Raw genomic sequence first — 20212 nt, 5'->3', positions numbered from 1 at the left:
TTAATACATGTCCTTGTCTGAAGTGTTAAATCTTAGCCTGTATGTCATCACTTTGGTGCTTGTACTTTTGCCATTGTTAGGACAGAGAAAAAGATTAATGCTAATCTGCTGTTAAGGTTGTATGAGGTCTTTCTCTTGGCAATGGGAGTAAACTCCAGCTGGAGATGCAGAGTAAACAAGTAGAACAGAAAAGGAGAAAAGCTGCTTCGAAAGTTGGTGCAGCTCCCTTCTGCTTACAGGGTCCTGGGTTGGGGACCCTGGCAATGGGCAGGCAGCATGTGGGTCATTGCCCTGCATTCTGCTGATTTTAAAATGAAAATTACCCATGCCAAGTGGAATTTTTAGTCATGGGATTTCTTGGTTGGTGTGGAGGAGAAGCCAAGCCTAGCCTGTAAGTTTTGCTTAAAGTTTTTAAAGCTGAACCTGTGTCTCGGCTATCCTTTTACATCTATTGTCTGTGTTGTCCTGGGGTCATTTTCCACAGTTGGGTTTCTCATGGCAGGATTTCCACACCACCAAAATTGTTTCAGCTCTTCTTAGGGAGCGACTTTCCCCATTTTTTCTAAATAAATTTTTGGCTATTCAATTTTAGGGCAATATTTCTGATCTGCTTTTTAGGAAATCATCCCTTTTGTGTGTTTTATGTGCAGCATACAAGGAAGCCAGTAGATGGCAATAGCAGACCAGTGTAGTCAAGTCAACACAAATTTAACTCTAGGTACAAGGTTCCCATGGTTTTAAACAGGAAACATGATTTAAATAATTCTAAATAAGATGTAAGAAGCATTGTTTTAACAAAAAAGAATAAATTATTAAATTCTACACTTGCAGGGGAGTCATCAAGAAAAAGTTAAATTTGCAGTTAGTTCCTAACTCCCCTTTAAGTGGTTGGTACCTGGAAATGTGTTGAACTGCTATTCTGAATTTAGAATTAGAAACTGTCATCAGTATTGGAAATATATGCTACACTCTTATTGAAGCCCAAAATGGCTTTTTCCCTTCATAGAGCAAAAATTTGAAAATCATTGCAACAGTTTTAGAGCAGTTATTTTTCTCTGTCAAGATATTTTCCCCAAAATTTTATGTAATTCAGCTAAATTATGTTTCTACCGTCTGTTAGTGCAGCACAGAAGGGTTAGGGAAAAGAACACATTTTCTTTGTTCCTATGCACATGATTTTGCTGATGATAAACTAAACTTGAAATATCTATAGTCCTTAAGTAATATCACCAGCACAATTTCCTGGACACAATGTTAAGTTCCTTTCCATTCTGACTTTAATTGGTGCAATTTTAAACCAAATAGTTTTGTAATGTTATCTTTTTGAACATGAGGTGTAAGTTGAAATGATAAACAATGTTATTCATGGCTCTGAGTAGTCCTACTCTCCAAGGTTAACGCATTTTTAGAAATGAATTACCATGATTGATGGGGTATCAAAACCTGATTCTTTTCATCTTTACACATTTCATGATTATGAAGCAGTCTAATTTAAGCCTCGTGTAGTCTGTCTAGCCTGCTCCTTGTGATGGTTGCACTGCATTTAATTTTTTAAAAATTATTATTTTTGAACTTCTCCGTTTAATTGCAAAAGATAATAATCTATTACTGGTATGTGCAACTTAAAAGGGCACTACTGTCTTTGGAGGTAACGAGATATTTCAGACTTTTAAATGAATGCATTATGCATTAACTAACGGATTTGCAAACTCCATTTTAGTTTGAATAAATTGGCTTCTAATTTGGCAAGACCAAATCTAGACTTAGTATCTTTTTCTTTTATTTCTTTATTTCTTTTTTTCCTTTTTCCTCTGCAGTACATAGCTTTAGGATGTTAGATAAGAGTGAAAGTGAAAAGAGTAAATATGCACTAAATAAGGAACAGCTTGCTCTGGAGTCTGAATTCTCTAGCTTAATGTCGATCCACTGAGTTGCCCCATTTCTCTCTGCTCAGCTGGACCACGGGTTTACCATCAAGAGATCAGGGTCTTTGGACTACTACCAACAACCAGGAATGTATTGGATAAGGTATGAGATGGTGCAGCGCCAACAGTCAGTGTTTCCATGGCAACGTGCTGGCAGTCTCCATTAACCAGTTCTTTCAGTGGATAAACATGCTTTTTGATTTGTTATCCGGTCCATATGCTGCTTTATCAGTTTCGTTTTAATCTTGATTGAGATGCCACACCCCCTCATTCCCTTTCTTCACCCATCCCTCACACCCACATTGCCAGCTTTCTCTTCATTGCACATGCTCAGTTTCAATCTCCCCTATAGTTAAAAGGACAGTGTATATAGAAAATCTACAGATATGCTGAAGTACGCACCCTCCCCCTCCCTTCTGCTTGTTAAGGCATCTGCTTCCCCTGTGCTCCTGTTTCAAAACACACGGAGCAGCAACAGGCTCTCAGCATATATTTTCCTCTTTTTCCATGCAAGATGTGGAGCTATATACTGTCATTTTAAACCCACTAAACACAATCCTTACCTTAGATTGAACAATGCATTTGCATAACGCGGGCATAGAAACTCTCCCAAGTTCACTGAAATACAATGCATTGTATGTGCTGGTAAGCTTGTGTTTCTAACAATGCATTCCTTCTCTTTTCTTTTTAAAACCCTTCTGATACCTATTTATTTTGGTTTGATTTTTTTTTAAATATTGCATGAGTCTCTTGAATATATTTTTCTTCATTGTGTAACTGTGCCAGGGTTGTCGTTAGCTGGCTTAACCTGTATGATAAAATGGGGCTCTGGGTGGGAGGGGCTTATTCTGGAGTGGGGACAAGGTGGTTTCCAGGTCTGATAGCCCACGAGAGGCCCACACACCTCCTCAATAAATCCAGAGTACTGGAGTTTCCATCAAGTGGTTACTTGCTGTCTTTTTCCTTATTACTCACAAGACTTATATTTTGGTAACTGGAGAAATTTTATAAGTTTACTGTGAGGCCTGTGTTTTCTAACACTGCCTTTAAGAACTTGTCTGTGATTTGTAAAATCTCAGCAAAGTAACCACCTTAGCAAAACAGCAGAGATGGTCACTGTGAGTGTTTCCAGTAAAGTAAAACTCCCACCCTGGATCATTTCACCAAGTGCATGGATCGGGCTGCAGCACGTTTTCCATAAAACCTAATGGTTCCCTGAGCGCACACTGAGGACTAAGTAGTTTCTGATATGGATGTTCTGGGGAAAGAAAAACGAAACAAACCCAAACCCAAAAATAAGCCTATTTTTCAGGCAAAAAGTAGAAAATCAATCCTCTTCATGAGTTGAACGCTGGCTAGCAAAAATTGAGAAAGACTCTCACTCTGAGTGCTGGAGTGCAGCAGTACCTGTAATTCATCTAATTCCACCCTCTTGCACTTATAGTGGTGGCTACAAACCCACTGTGACCTGCAAGGGCAGAGCAAAACCTGCTGATCTGTCTTGTCACTTGGCCTCCTTCTTCGTGCTCCTTGGTTTTGGAGAAGGGGGAATGGGACCTGAGTGCCCAGCTTTAGCTGACTGTGGGTTTGATGGTATTAGAGGAATTTTCTGTCAAGCAGAACTTTGATGAAGAGTTGCAAATTTAATGCCTGGTCTGTAAAATGGTGGGGAAGATCACATGAGCTTTATTTATCTTCCTGGAGGTTAATTGCTATCCATGGTCAGTTTACACTCTTTCTCTGATTTACATTTTTTATTTTATATTAAGAAAAAAAAAACAAGCAATGAAAGTCTTTCCATTTGCTATACACAATATTTCGATCTTTTAAAACCCTTGTTTCAGGGGGAGCAGATCACCAGAAACAGGAGCCTGTGAGAAAAGTGAACATCTCAGACTGGCCTTGACTCAGTTTAGCTGCATAGCCCAGGTTTTGGAACAAACCATATGCATTTTTGGAGAGGTAGGGGGGAAGGCTCTAAGTCTGTAACTTGGTAAATAAATAAAGCTATTAAAAAAAAAGGTCATTTGACTAAAGCACTAGTAATGGCTGCCATCAGCATACAAAATGACACATCCCTGAATAATGGGCTGGAGCAGATGGGCGATAATCTCTCTTATTCATACATAAACTGCTCTGTTTTCCAGCTGGGGGCAGTAACAACAATGTTTATAATTAGGGTTTTCTAAACTGTGCACCTAGTGTGGAAAGGCAAATTGGGAGATCAGGGCTCCTAGGCGCGGATGCTTAATTAGGAAATCCTCTGCGAGGGGGTAGAGTGGACCAAGCACTGCCGCGTGTTTTTTGGGCCTCTCTCATCTCCCAGAAACATGCAGCTGTTGTCGTGACCAACATTTTAATCTAAATAAAACCATTTTGATATAGTAAGTGTTTTGTTTTTAGTAGCGCAGATGCAAAGCATATGAAAAGGTTCATCAATTCATGTCTATAAACAAATAATTTATCACAGGCACATGAAAATTAATCTGAATTCACAAGTACAGAGAAAAATGAAGCCATGTCTCAAGGAAAATGTAATGCTCCCTTTGTTAGCGTTAAACTACTCGTTTCTTCAGGACTCCTCTTTTAGTTTTTATCTGTATTTTCTAGAAGTCTTCTAAAATAATTTCAAAATGGCACTATTTCCTCCTTCAACAACCAGAAAACCTTGTCCTTTCTCTGCCTAAAAGACTTCTGTTTTCAAAGTCCTTCAAAATCCTAATTTCTGAGTGTATTCTGCATCTTCTTTTATTCCCCTTCAGTGGGATAATACATGCAGAAGTGACGTGATTTTTTACATACAGCAGGAGTTGTAGCTGGCATGAGCTATAATGCCTGGAAAATCTTTCACAGTTCCTTGAATATGAGGATCTGGGAAAACACAGGGCCCAAATCAGCAAAATCATTTGGACCCCAGACTAATACATGTTTTAAAACCAATCCACCAAATGTTGGAACATCAGCCCTGCAATCAGAAGTGCAGTAAAGGCCAAAGCAGCATCAATAGGGGACAAGTCTTGGAGGTCCCAGTTAAAACCCTGAAGATTGGGCTGATTCAGAATATCAAAGGAGCACCAGAGTGGTTGCATCCAACAGAAAATTAGTAGAAAATGTCAGTATGTGTAGTAGTACATATATTATATTAGTATAGAATATTAGGGTGTGTTATTTTCTATATATCCAAGACACTCAAGAAAAGCAAAATGGGCAAAATAAAATACAGGAAGTGTATGGAAAAGTCATTAATGATCTGTCTATATGATGAGAATAGAAAGGAGATGAATTACATTGGATACTTAACAAAATTATCGATCTAGTCAATATTAAATTCATAAATAATAGATTTTAAAAATACAGTTCTCACTGTCACAGTTAAAAGTATATCTAAATAGCTCATTTGAAAACCCATAATTCCATCCTCTGTGTTTGGTTCCTAGTTCACATTACTTTGCATCTGTTGAGTTACTTACACCTGTCCCAAGTGGATACAACACACTTTCAAGTCAAAAGTTGCAGCCAGACATCTTGGTGATGGGACAAGGAAGCTGGGAATCAGGCTTGCTATCTGTAAAGTGCCATTTTTAATAACATAAAACCCTCTGTAAACTGAATATTGGTAAATACAGGCAGATACCTAAAATAATTTAAAATATCTTCTCCCAATCTTCGAGTAAAAAATCCACAACTGATTTACAAACTGTAAATAAAATTCACTCATGCAAACAACTTGGCACTAACTCTCTTCCACATGTAATTGAAACCAGCTGAGGAATTGTGTCTCTAAAAAGGGGTATGTCAAAGAGTAAACACAAACTTAAACACAGCAATATGAATTCAACAGTTATGTATACAGAATACTTGTCTTTGTGTTCACTCACCAATTCAGTACAAAGCATATATCAAATTGATTTGGTTTTCTTTCTTTTTTACTTTCATTTTAGCTAAATTTCATGCTGGAAGTTACATGGTGTGCTAAAGCATCAGGCTTTTGTATTTGGAGGTCTGGGTTCAAATCCACTCGATTAATTTGTCCCCTCGATGTGGTCATTTGCACGTCTCCAAATCACCGTGTAACTTGACTTGGTTATACCTTGTGCCTGAGGGACTAAAAATACCATGAGTGTCTTGCTCCTGGACTGAGGTGCATTGCTAAATTTGAAGTACTCTCAAGAAAGTGTCTTGATTCATGAATCAATCACACTTATATATATATATATATATAAAATATATATATAGTGTATATATAATATATATATATATATATATATATATAACCTGAGAAGCCCATGGAAAAGAAATTTAAAAAAGATGAGACTGAAGGGCTGCCTGGCTTGTGCCACAATGTTTAATGGTCATTTTTACAGCAAGGAAACCTGTCAACATATAAAGGTCACTAGCCAGAAGTTTAAGGAAATAAGATAAACTTATGTAGGTGTGAGCATTTAAATGTGTGTATAAATCCATGGATATAAAAGGATGTACTGGAAGAAAAAATACCAGTGTTTCAATACGTAGATTCATCTAACTCCACATGCTAAACAAAGCTTCACAGAAATTGCTAACAAATTGCAAGTATGCTCAGGCAGAATAAAAACAAGCAAAGGGAAGGGTTTCTTGGATTAATGCGGGAACAGCTGCATCTCCAGTTTAGTCTCCTGGCTGGTATGAATAATGTATGGACTAAGAGGCAAAATGCACATTAATGTTCTTTTATTAATGAAACAAATATATATCTATATTTGGTGGCCAGCAGTAAATTAAGACAAGTGAAAAGAATAACAGTCACTGCTCACTTTCATAAAATTCAGTTACTTTAATCCAGTAATTACTGATCTGACAGAAAATATCAGCCCACAGCTAAAATAAGGCTCTTCCCATTGCAAATCCACCACATATATCAAAGTGGTTGTAGTTTTTGAAAATCTGTTCATAAATACACAGTGCAGTGTTTTCCAAGGTAAAAAATAGATTTGCATGGCTCATGAGTCCTGTAACTTCAAGTGGTAGAAATCAGGATGAAGACACTCTTTAAGGAAAAAACCTGGAAAAATGCTAACTGTGCCTTAATATGTCAATGACAGAAACAATGATTTCAAAATAATGCTCTGTTACTACAAATTAGATGCATTTCCAGGAATGGCTTGGTAACCATTTGGTGCTGGGTGTCAGGATTACTAAATGTTGATGCAAAATACATTAGTTCTTAATGAAGTACTTCAGACCCATCACCACCAAATTATTAGAGGCAATCCACTTATGTTCTGCTGGATAAGAAGCTCTACATTTTCTCATATGGATTGCAGTAGGGCAGCTGCATATCTTAAATAAGAATGCCGTCTTTAAATTTTTGTTGCCATTACTCTCATATAGTGCTCAAAGTTCTCAGTCTCTAACCTAAAGCCGGGAAAAATAAAATGTCAAAATGTGATAATGAAAATCTGGGATTTGCAGATTGCCTGTGAAGCATAAGTGCACTTCAGATCCTCCTATTATTTATTGAAAGAGTACCTTGAAGTAGAAATGCCCTGGAAATCCATAATGGACTGGTTCATGCACCGGCAAACCACCCAGATGAACAGCAGGTGAAAGAACATATCTGTTAAACCAAGGCAATGAGTACAAGAGGCCTTTGTTACAAAAACACCAATAATAATGAAAAAGCTGATTTTTGGAGTATGTCCATGTGCACAAGAAAGTACAGTAGGTGAAAATCACCTTTACAAAACACAGTCAATACTCTCATGTATCTATCTTACCATCTTCTCTGTGTTCCAAAGGATGGATCTATCATATTTTGAAATTCTTTCGAGGTAGAAAATAACCACAACATCATTAAATGAAAAATAGCATTTTTGCAGAATGCAGAGACACAATATCATCAGCAGTGTATTACACACTGGAAGTGTCAAATGTCATTGGCACATTGGGCAAAATGAGCCTTTTCTTGCAAGTGCTACAGGGCCTGAGCACTCTGTGGCCAGAAGTGCCCCATTTCATAGTTTTGTCATGGTAAACACCAAACATTAGAATATGACCTGTGTATTTTTGCTCTCACTAGATAAATACTGACCTCTTTGACTCTCTGTGGCTTTGTAACTTTTTATTCAATAAACTCTTTGGGTGAGAAAGGCTCTGGATGTCTCTCAGGCCAGGAGAATAACCACAAAAATGCCCCAGACTCTAGAAATATGTCTTTACAAAGACTGATTAGATCAAATCCAGGGCAAAGACTGGATAAAAATGTAAAGAAAGTAACAAAATATCTCAGGAAGTTTCTAAAGGGTTAGGAAGCCAGAAATATTTGGCCCTACAAACTACAGCAGCATAAGGTGCTGGTTTAGGTGAGACCGTCATGGGGTTTTTGCTTAATATCTTTTATTATTGAGGGAGTGCTTTTATGTATATTTAAACAAATAGATTTAAATAAGAGTCTCTAAAGCTTTTCCAACAATCATAGAAATATAATATCTTAGGATTTATTTCTACAGACATCTTTGAAAAGATGTTCTGGTACCTACTTATCTATGTTCTTTATAAAAAGCAATATCCTAAAACCCCCATTTTCTTATACATTCCCTTATGTGTCAGTTATTTAAATTTAAATACCTTCAGGTTTTGCATATACATTTGCCATTCCCATATAGTAGGTTTTAAAAATAAATTCTCGATTTAATACAAGTATTTTTATGTATTCAACAAGAAATGTTTAAATTTCTCAGGGGAGAGTATCTGTTACCAGAGGATGATGTGATGTGGTTTAAACTTTAAATAAATGCTTATTTCCTGTAAGCATAAAAAAATATCCTTTAAATGGAAATCTGTATTTTATAGAGCGGTAATATATGCCATTCTTTTCAATTTTCACACAAAATTATATACTGTAAGCAGTATATTCACTGCGTGTAAAAGATCTAGGTATTCTTCTGTTTCACATTAAAAATAATCAAAAACTGAATTGGTTCAAGGCTAAGAAACATAGAAGGGATTGAAAATACTAATTAGAGCTCTTAACCAAAAGATAGCAGTAAACAAAAAAAAAAAATGGCAGATGCAAAGTGTTGGATTTTGTAGAAATTATTTAAAACATAGGAATTAACTTATCAAAATGGATCACTTTACCCTTTTAAAGTAGTGCTATATGGTTTCTAGACACAAAAAAAATCATTCAGCAATATAGCCTAACTAAATCCATTTGCTATTATAATTCTGTACTCCTGTCCATCTTTCTGTCTCTGTTACATCATTATTGAATGCTGGTTGCATTATTTGAAAGCCTGGATTGCTATAATGCTATTCTGCACCAGTATGATGGATTTAGTTTTCATTTTAGTCTCAACAATATGTTGGCTATAAATACATCTCTGCTCTCCTGTGAGGCTCACACTGTAACTGGTAAATTTTCTAGAGAAATCAGTCATGCATATCTTAAGAGAACACAATAAATTCTTTGAAGCAGAATAACCTTTTGGCTGCATTCCTTTAAATAGACCTTTTCATTATAGGGACAAATTTTTCAAGCCTTATGAGTGAAGCCTATTTAGTTCTCAAAGTTATCTTTTTCCAGTACCATGATCGCATACTTAGTTGCATTTTGTAAGTCATTTTACTGGTCACCTGCTTTTTCCCATTTTGCTTTTTCCAAAATGGTCATGGGTTGGGATTTAAGGGGGCAGCCCTGCTTCAGAAGCAGCTAACCATATGCCAAAGTGCTCTTGCTGAATCAAGGCCATCCTGTTGAATTTATAATTTTACAGTGATTTCAGGGACTGCAGTCTAAAATCTCATAATCAAGAAGAGAGCAAAACCCAGTACTGTGCTTGAAGCTGATAGTCAGACTAGGGCTACCCTTACTTGGGTTGAAGTTTCACCTCGTAAATGTGCCAGAAAAGCAGAAGAAAGAATGTGGCTGGAAGTTACAGCCATCTTATTAAGAATTGCTTTCTCAATAATGGCAGAATGATCAAAAATTAATACCCATCAAGTAAATATTGCTCTTTCCCATTCCTGGATACCTTAGCTAGACACGGATAAAATTAGCAGAGTATTGAATTCAGTAGACCTTGGTTAACAGGAAGAGACAATGTGGTCAGGCTGAACAGGTCTTTCCGTCAGAGCTCTTCAGCGTTCTCCCTAAGAACATCCATTGAGCGGCATGATGTGTCAAGGAGCTGGGCTAGCTCCCTTTGGTGTTTGTTTTTCTCTCTTGTCTGACAACTTCATCACAATCCATCTTTGTTAGCTGATTGCACTGACTTGAACACGGGTGAGTGTGTATCAGCCTTCATTAGGTCAAATCAAAGACAAGTGTACATCTCTGCCTTGCCTGTAGAAACAGATTTATACTTCGAGAAGGATGGGGGGAAGGTCACTTGGTATTTGGCTTGAAATTTGATCCTGTTAAAGGATGAAATTAATAACATCCAGAAGTAGAACATATGGCATCCATATATATGGCACTGTATCTGCTTGATGATGTCATGCTACCTCTTAAGGTTTGGGAAATGCACTTTTTAAAGTGTTTAGCTATGTTGTGGGCTCAACCTTTCAGACCTGACTGAGACAGAGCAGGCTTAATTTGGTCTGAACATTTATTATCCCTGGTATTTGCAGGCCACATAAAACCTCATGGTTTTCATTACCTTTGCGTTTCACACACAGCCTAATTTCATTTATTCTTATTTTATGCCCCTGCCAGACCACCGCTCTTGATAAGGAGAGGCAGGTTTTCCGACGAAGACGCAACCAGGATGTGAGGGGACGTTATAAGGCTCAGCAAGCTCCACCCGAACTCAACTCCGAATCGGAAGACTATTCACCAAGCTCCTCCGAGACTGTTCGCTCACCTAACTCACCCTTTTAATAAAACACTTTTTCTCAAAAGCCTTGGCTTTAACCCTTTGAGACCCTGAAACTACTTCAGGCCTGTGTGGAGTGAATACAGCTGATCTACCCAGCAATAAAAGCTGGGATGGTGGAACACAAAAGGGTGCTCACAGAATCTTTGTAAGAATAATTTCCTAATTGATTGAAATACTTGTTCTCTGTTTAGATTGCAACTTGCTGCTAATAAGATCCTCAAAGGGTTAAGGCTATTTTGCTTTTTTATTTAAAGATAGAAGCAGTGAATGTTTTCATCAGTGGAGCTAGGAACTGCAGTATGTAATTTTAGCACATGTTAACCCTCTGAGTAAATGATTACCTTAAATCTTGACAACCCATATTAGGGTTTTATTCTGGCTTTTTTGCTTTTATACGCACATATCTTTTATAGTATCCTGAAGTTCCTTGCCTGTTTCTGGCCAAAAATATATCAAATGTACTATTGCTTAGGAATTATAAATATAGGCTTAAAAATGAAAATAAAATTAAACAAATGGTATCTTCTGCAGCAGCTCATTCCAAACCTGCATTGTATTTCCACACGGAGTGACTGTCATTGGAGGATATGATGCAGGGCTAAATGGGAAATTCAGTTTAGGTCATTCTCATGGTTTACAGAAGATGACATGATGATGGCCACAAAAGATTGCTTCCATATAGTTTGCTGCTAATGATAATGTTGAGTTTTGGGAAATTGCTTGAGGACACGTTCTGCCATGTAATAGTATGTAATGATCTAGTTGAGAAGTTCCTGGTTCCTTTGCATCACATTCAGGAACGCACGGGCATCCTCTCAGCATGACCTGGTTATTCTGGCAGAGCCATTTAAAAAGATTAACACTGATGAGCATTACCCTTTAAATAGCTAGAGTACTTCTAAATCGGAGAAAATACAAGTCATTTAATATCTATGTAAAACCTAAACAGAATCAGCAGAAGTTTTGTCTTTAGAATGGAGAAACTAAAAATGATTCACCAGTTTTATTTGTAATATTTAATAAAATGGGCATTTACACAGAGTATATATATATATTACTGGTTTGTTAAAACCTCAAGACAATATTATAGCTTTTTATTTGACCATTATCATAAAGTTGGCTTCCACAGAAATATTACAGTGTGTAGACTTTTGCTTCAGATGTGGTAATTGGAAAAAAAAGAAAAAAGATGGCTCAGAATTTCACTTGAATGAAAGAAAGAACTTTCAAAATCATGTTCTAAAATAAAAGACGTGTGAAATTTATAGTTTCTCTTATTGCTCATATAAAATGGAAGTTTTCTCCTCTAAAGTTAAAGTTTTCTCACAGTGTTTTTTAAAATTCACATGGTTTCCTCTCTCTCTTTCTCTCTCTTTCTCTCTCTCCTCCTCAACCTCGGCCTTTATCTTACCTTTATTCTTTCTTCCTTCCTTTTTCTTTCCTGTTATACAGCCAGAAGTATCAATATACCACCCAAAATGACATGCAGATATTCTCAGCTTTCTGGGAAGTATAAATACATTTTTCAGGAGCAGGGCAAGTTGCCCACAGTATCACTCCCATTCTGAGTGGTGTTTGTTCACGGAACTGTCCGTATGAGCAGTTGTGGCAGCCAATGTATACCTGCAGCTGGTGGGGGCTAGTGTAAAGCTCTTTGCACTTCTAGGTGGAAGTATCAGTTGAACTGTAGTTCAAGAAACATTGGAATTCTGTTTCCCCATCCTATGGAGTGCATCTTTCATTGCCTCAGACATGAAAAATTATATATTGAAAGCTCTGAAGACTTTAAACACAGGAATTTAATCTTGTGGATCTTCACACAAGTGGTATAAGTATTTCTTTTTTTTTTTTTTTTTTTTTTTTTTTTAATCTACCTGATATTGATGGTCTAGAAGTGAGGTATTTAGTAGAAACTAATTCTCCAGATTTCCTGGGTAATACAGAGAGATAAGAATTCCGGGTTTGATTCATCTCACCTGACATGGGCACACATTTTAGGCGGGACTCATGTTTTCATGTTTTGATTAGCCTATTGGTCTCACTCCATCGACTATAGAAGGAACTACTGGTAGAAGTTTACATCAGACACCAACTTCAGATTATGAGTTTACTAGAACCTCATCTAAGCCATAAGGAGACTGATCTCTGAATGCATGTCTGTGGACAGAAGGCCTGTGTAAGGCCTGAGTTACTCTGTCTGGAACCTGAGTAACAACATTTTAAAGCAAGTGAAGCAAATAAGAGAACTCCATTGGGGCAGGAGTTGAAGGGACAAAGGAACTACCATACAAAAGTTCTCAGATTTTAGGTTTTGGGAAAGGGTTGTGTCTGTGTGTCAGATCCTTCACTATAACCATCCAACCCTCAACTCATTGTAGAGAGAAGTTGCTCAGTAGATAGGGAGCAACCACTGTCATCTTAATGGTTGTACATTCGTAACTTTTGGATAGGACAAGGATTTTATTTTTCCATAGGATCAAAACCTCAGTCAAGATAAAGCCTTCCTTGCCACTTACCTACCCTAATTTACAGTAGGTCAGAATCTGGCACAAGTTTGACCAGCACTGACCTTCCCACATTTTATCACAGTCTTCCCTTTAGAAGAGATACAGCTCAGCCATGTAAATGTAAGACATACATGTGGTAATAAAAAGTGTCCATTAATACCACATGCTCCTTGACTATTGTGAAAATTTGGCAGTCTTAAACCAAAGGCCAATGTTCATTCTTCTTAATTAGAGAGGGAAGTCAGAAGAAAAAAATATGTTTCACCTTATGCATGAGAAATATTGTTCAAAAACCCATCTGGGATTTTCCAATCACATTTTCTTTGCTTTGGAATACAGGGTTATCATTAAAATAAGATGTTTGGCTCCTTCATCTTAGACCATCTTGTATTACTTAAAATGTGTGTAAAAATAATCTTAGATCCTGAAAATCCTACTCATCCCCAACATCTTATGTTTCTGATTGTTGGTTCATGTTTTATGAACATAACTATAAAAATATTTCTTTAAGTTATTTTTAGGTTTGTGAGGGACTGGGTTTCAAATTGCTGATATCCTATATTAGGTTTCAAGGAAAGATATCTGAATATTTGAACTGTTTCAAAAGTGTTTACAATGATGTTTTAAAATCTATCCATATACCCATAGATATATATTTTAATATATCCATATATATGTATATATATTTATGGTTTCATGGAAGTTATAATGGTTTAGGCTTGTTTGGCAGTGACTGCCATTTTTTTTAGTCTAATCTCTGAATTCTTGGGGGTAAGTGAAGACAGAATATGTGGCCCTATAAATATTTCAAACACCAATGGAAAAAAGAAATCAAGCATAATGGACTATTTCTAATGTGAAAATCTGGGAGAGCATAGCATGGTCATTTTACTGTAATACAGACCAGTCCTTCTGATTTCTTTCCTCATTTCCCTTTTGAATCATTGGCTGGTATTGCTGCTAAATGTGACAACAATTGTTTTAGTTAGCAGAGATGGATGGCAGTTGTGGTAGGCACCATCTATCACCGAGGAGATGGAGACGAGCACTTCCAAAGGGTGACTCAGGTCATCTAATGTTTGCTCTCTGGAGATGCCTGACAGCCTGATCTTAGTATTAGCAGGAAAGTAGAACAGGGTCACCTCCAGCTTAAGTCCTCTCAAATATAAGCAGGGATAACGTGGACTCTAACCTAAGTGGGATATTCTAGTGAGCTTACATGCAGTGAGCAAACTTTGATGTGAAAATGAAAATGTAGTATGGGCTAGCGCAGGATTAGCTAAAAGGTAGTGAGCTGGGAATTGTCTCATCTAGATGTATCTGTCTAAGAGTTAAGCATCTAATATAGGGCAGTAATCCAATCTTCCCATACAGGTGCTAGAGACTGGTTTCTCTAACAGATAATTAAAATTCTAGGATGGATTAGTCACTCATGAGATGAGGTGCCTAGCCCAAACATATTTAGAATATGATTTATTAAGTCATGACATATAAATTAGTATTTCGCTGAGTTATAATTTTCACAGCATTAATGTACAAAAAATCCAGAATACTATGGTTCTACTCAGAGGGTTAACAGAAAAGCACTAGGCATGCTGATTACATTGGTGTATCCAAACTGCTTTGCTTTTTTAGCCAGTGTTTGCTGATTTTTTCAGAAAATTCTTGAAAAAAATCAAGTTTGAAATAATTTAAGTGTTGTTGTTTAAGGAATTTCTATAACCAAATTAATCTTATTTTTAGCTCAAGTTATCACAGGAATAATATGTATCATTGATGCAGTGTAAGTCTGTAGTTACCAATTTTATTAATTCCACAAGTGATTCCAGAAATCTCTCTTTTTTAAGTACTTATTATAGAGCTTACAATGGTGGCATAGGTGACTGAGACTGTCTTTCTTATTGGTAAACAAACAATATTGTAATTTCAAGAAAGTCCTAAGAATCAGCTTTTCAGTTTGGTAGTGTACTAGTTAGGGGAAAGCTATTTCATTACATGCATTGTGTAAATCATCTTTGTAGATGAAGATTGTTCATATTAATGAACACATTCTTTTTTCCTTGACATTGTAGCAGAAACTGTTTACTTGTTAATGAACAACCAATACATTAATTTGCTTCAGACTGTTAGAGGGGAAAGTGAGATTCCAGTCATTGACAATGTTATTGCTTTACAGTAGCCCTCATCTAATTAAATGTGGTGCATACTACAATAAGCAAAGCCAAACCTGTGAATAAACTCCTGAAAAAGCCTGGTGGGTCTTTATTCAGTTGGGTGCTCGCACACAGTAGCATGTGACAGCAGGAAGGCTTTCAAGAATTGTTGAAATGAAAGCGATATATCCACAAATAAGAGCTAAATTGCAATCCTTTCCCTATGGGGCATATATGTTTGAAAAGAAAAAATAAAGAAAAGAAAAGAAAAATTGGCTCAGAGGTTTGCAGTGGTACTATATTACCACAGGGCAAGTACATTAAATCATTGTTATTTGCTAGCCTGGGGTATATGTTGGAAAATGGCATCGTTTTTATTTAGTTTAGATTGTGGGCAGGGAGAGCTTTCCTAATATTATTGCAGTGCCTGCTAGTGCTGCCATGGTTAAGGCTGTGTTAGTATTTCCATTATAAACTCTTAGTCTCAAAGGTTTTTAATTTGATTGTAAAAATTTGCTTCAGGCAGAAACTTGGCAAACAATTTTTCAGCTCAGAGCGGTTCTTTTCCTAAAATATGAGGGAAATCAGCTTGACCTCTTCAACATTTATTTTCTAAGTGTACACAAACATTTGTGGACACAAAGGCGGTTTTTATGCAGCTCATTTCAGATGTGTCACGTTCTCAAGCATATCTCACAGGTCTTAACTACAAAGGTGACAGCTCAGAACTTTTGGGCATTTTGAAAACCAGGAGGAAAACTCAGTGATCAAGAGCAAAAATGTTCCACATGTGGAAGAGTTTTATTTTGACGTGACAATCATTTAAAGTTTGCACAGTAACGGGTATGTATACGCCCTGCTGAGTGCTCATGTAATTCCTAAACCCATTAATTTAAGTCATTCCATGTAGAAAATGCTAAATATGAATGTATTGGATTTCCCTGTAAGACTGGGAAACAAAGCAGTTTTTTCTTGTGTTTTATAGTAGCACCATGGACAAAGCTGACAATACACCAGTGAAAGGGGTCTGGGAAGAGAAGAATCAAAAGGACATGTTTTCTCTTAAGGGGAAAAAAATTGTCTGAAAAATACAGAGTTGAAAGCTCACACTGAATAAGATAGGTATCAAAAGCAATTTAAAAAGCATAAGTATGGGACCATTTGAAAACTATAAAAGTGCAAGGGAGCCATGCAGTGTAGTGAATCCATGCGTGGAACCAATCACCTACTAATCTGGAGCAAATTTACAGCTACAAACAGCCATAATTAATACACAAATCAAACACACCCAGCAGCAGATGGAATTGAAATCCTAGTCCTTTTAGCAAACATAATGCAAACCTTTTCCTCATATATTCACTAAATGAGGCCGTCTGTAGCTGTTTGAAGTAGTGTTGCATACAGGCTAGTGGGAAATTAGGTGTTTAAAAAATGGCTGCAAATTAAGCGTTTTTAATAGCAATTCTACCTCACTGGGACCTTTTAGGAAATGACAGCTTTTAAAAAGTGATGTCTATGCATTTTGTATTTGTGTGCATATATACTTGGATAGCCCATGCCAAACAGCTTCAGTAAGAATTGAGTTGCTATACTGAGGTTTCATGTTGCCTGAAGTTTTCTGCAACAGGGTCCAGAGGAAGGGACAAAAGTCTCTGTGAAATAAAGAATTCATGGATTGATCCACCCATAATGGAGATGTCTTCCTAATCTTTCTCTTAGTGATCAACTTGGGTGATAAACCACAGTGCTCAGTCATGTCCAGAAGTATCCCCACCTACTCAGTATATACCTGAGTAGGTGGGAAGGGGACACTGGATGGAGCTTGGCACCTGTTTTCTTGGCACCCACCTACAGTGCTGCACATTTGTCAAGCCATGCATAAATATCAGGTTGGAAAAATAACTGTTTGCACCAAATGATACAGCCAGAAAAAGCACATCAGTAGTGATTAGCCACGACAAGGGTAGACTGACATTTGGAAGATGGTTTCCAACCAACTTATCAGTCAGATTTTTGAGTTTTTCCAATTGAACCATTGGAACTGAGAAACTCCAAGTGATTGTTAGGTGCTACTTGATCTGTTCATGAAAAACTTTCTTCTTGAGGTGTTTCTGATACGTCCTCATATGTGTTTCCTGATGTAGGAAGACTCTGGACACAAAAAGCCAGAAGACAGCTTTATTTCTGTGTGTCTAACAGATTTGAATGCTAGTGATGAATGCTAGTTATTCATACACATAAAATTTTAGGTGTCTTGAAAAAAAAGCAGTGATGAAAAGAAGCTTAGCTTACTTGTCTAGAGTTACTCTCAGGAAGAACTGACATTACTACCACAACTGTTGCTGCTATTACTATTCTACTACCACCACCATTGCCCTTCAGAGGTAATTGCTTTGTTTAACCTGTGCATCTCCATTAGATGCCTGGAATGCTTCAAACTTGCCAGTAAGACCAGCAAGGTCTTCCATGAGCATCCATAAATTTGTTTTCTTTTCAAACAGAATGCCCACAGCTATTGAAGCTGGGTTCCATCATATGATGAGGGTTTGAGAATTGGAAAGAGAGGTATTGGTAAATTGAAGGAGAGGATTATTTGTGAAGTGTAAATACAATGTCCAAGGGAATTCCTAGTGCTGTATCTCACAAAAGAGAGTGATAGATTTTTTTTTCTTCAGCAGATTCAAGCACGTAGGAAAATGCAAATAAGCCCTTGAGATATGAACTTCTGATAATTTGGTGTTTATTGTTAATCTTAGCAAGGTGTAATTGCTTCATGGTAATAGAGAGATGAATTTAAGGTAATGTTAGATCTTGGCAAGTTTTGCCATTGCCAGTTAAGGGGTGGGGGGTATCAAATTGACTGACTGATACTAAAACAAGAAGTTCTGAAGAGGCATTTCCAGAGAGTTGATGTGAAAAAAAAAGGGAGGAGGGTGATTCTTGAGTATTTCCCAAAGGCCAGTTTATCACTTGCCATTTGTGCTGATATTTAGTGTCTTGTCTGAGGGGAAAAAAATTGCTCACATTGGTCCAAGGTTAAAGATATAGCCAATATAACTTTTTTTAAAATTTTATTAAGGAATTGACAATAAGATTTTATATTCTACCTGAAAAGAAATTGTTAAATGATTACTGCAGTGTGAAATTAAATAGCACTTTTCTCATGCCTGCTAAAAAGCCATCTAAGGAAGTGGTGGCCTTCAAACAAGTTTCTAAGTTATTTAAATTTGGAAAAATGTTAAGATTTTTTTAAAACTCAGAAAATGCTATGTATTTGATTGGTATAAAGGAATCTTTAATTTTCAAGGTACTAATTAAATAAGTTCTATATCCTACATATTCCTGCAAAAATAAGGAGGAAGACAAATTTTTCAAAATGTAGGTGAATAGAAATTACATCTGATGTTATCACCTTAATTTATGAGGTAACTTATGAGTAAGTTGCTGCTTACTCTTATGTAAAATATTTGCTCTAATTAGGTAATAAAAGAATAGAAAAGGAAAAATCACTTAATACTTCAGCTCTACCCTCAGCTTCTAATGAGTTCATATTTCTTGAGCAGAGAAACATTACAATATATTTCAATTCAGTCATCACAAGCAAGCCACCCCGGAGTTAGATCCAGCTGCATTCCTGAGAAGCTGTGCACAACCTTTAAAAATTAGTCATGCAGCCACATCCTAGCTTTCCCACATAAACCTCTGTACCACAGTGAGTCTTGAAGAACATGATAATAAAAAAAGGATGTAACTATTCAGAAAATTCTCACTTCATGTGTTAATATTGCAGCACAGGAGGTCAGTTTGGACAGAGGTATGGAAATCCAATACTGTCCAGCTGTGGATGGACAGGCTTTGTATCTAGTGCCCTTCAACACGATACATACCAACTCTCATGAGAAATGTGAATGGTATTTAACAGTGGAAGCCTGCTAAATCCCTCTAATGATTGTAAGTTCGATTGTAAATGGCTGGATTTTAGGAATTAGCTGGTGAATTAAGAAATAAAGGACCAGAGAATAATGCATTGCATAGCACTCTTTCATTTCCTCTAATAATTGATTTAATTTTAATTTTGTACTTCTTTCACTATCAGCAAGTGTGCTGATAATGTTTAAAAATTATGAGTAATAAAAATTACAAGATCCCACCAGGGCTCTCTGATTATTTTTGATGAAAGGCAGGAAAAGTGCTATTTTATCTGTTGATAAAAGCATGTATTTAACCCTACTTTCATTTACAAGCTAATAGTTGCAATTTAACCACTGGTTCGTGGAATGATTCTTGATGCAGGACCTAGCTGCAGAACTAAAGAGTCTGTTAGATGTCTGTCTGTCTGTCTAGAATATTGTTTTGGTTTTTTTCCCACAGGGATTATTAATTGACAACTGGGTTATAGGCATGTGGTACTTTCCCTTTTGGATTTTGTCATCCCAAAGAGTTTGTTCTCCATTTTACTGGCAGCACAAGATTTTGCCATGCCAAAATGAAGGCTAATGATTTGTGAACATAGTATAAACCTTCATGAACCCTCACTGTCAACCCTTTCCTCCCCTGCTCCTGTCCACACACCTCCAGCCTGTCCAGGCCACTTGTTTCTTTCTCCTTTCCTACACTTCACTTCTCCTGTGTGATGCAAATATTGTACATCTGTGTGTAAAACGGAGCAGGGAAACTGCTCCAGGGGAATAAAAAAGCTTTGCCCTGCATTAATTACCTGTTCTGTTCATTGTTCCCATGCACCAGCATGCAAGGAAACGGGTTATAAA

The 20212-nt window shown here is 36.9% G+C and overlaps 1 protein-coding gene across 3 annotated transcripts in view; it reads left to right on the top strand.

Moving 5' to 3' along the window:
• DCLK1 (doublecortin like kinase 1) overlaps window positions 1–19593 on the top strand; it is a 236203-nt gene extending 216610 nt beyond the window's left edge. For 2 of the 3 annotated variants that reach the window (XM_071448337.1, XM_071448339.1), the window contains one exon: window positions 10621–19593. In XM_071448337.1, coding sequence (XP_071304438.1) covers window positions 10621–10785 — 165 coding nt within the window. In that variant the 3' untranslated portion in view covers window positions 10786–19593. Of the gene's footprint in view, window positions 1–1954; window positions 2029–10620 lie in introns of all 3 variants that reach the window. The other variant, XM_071448338.1, reaches the window with a different exon arrangement.
• Window positions 19594–20212: the final 619 nt, after the last annotated feature.

The sequence above is a fragment of the Agelaius tricolor genome, unplaced genomic scaffold (assembly GCF_023055355.1).
Source record: "Agelaius tricolor isolate 1412-34295 unplaced genomic scaffold, bAgeTri1.0.p SCAF_26, whole genome shotgun sequence".
In the NCBI taxonomy this organism is placed as follows: Eukaryota; Metazoa; Chordata; class Aves; order Passeriformes; family Icteridae; genus Agelaius; species Agelaius tricolor.
Note: the sequence above shows the minus strand (reverse complement) of the source record. Positions and strands in the feature narration are given on the sequence as shown.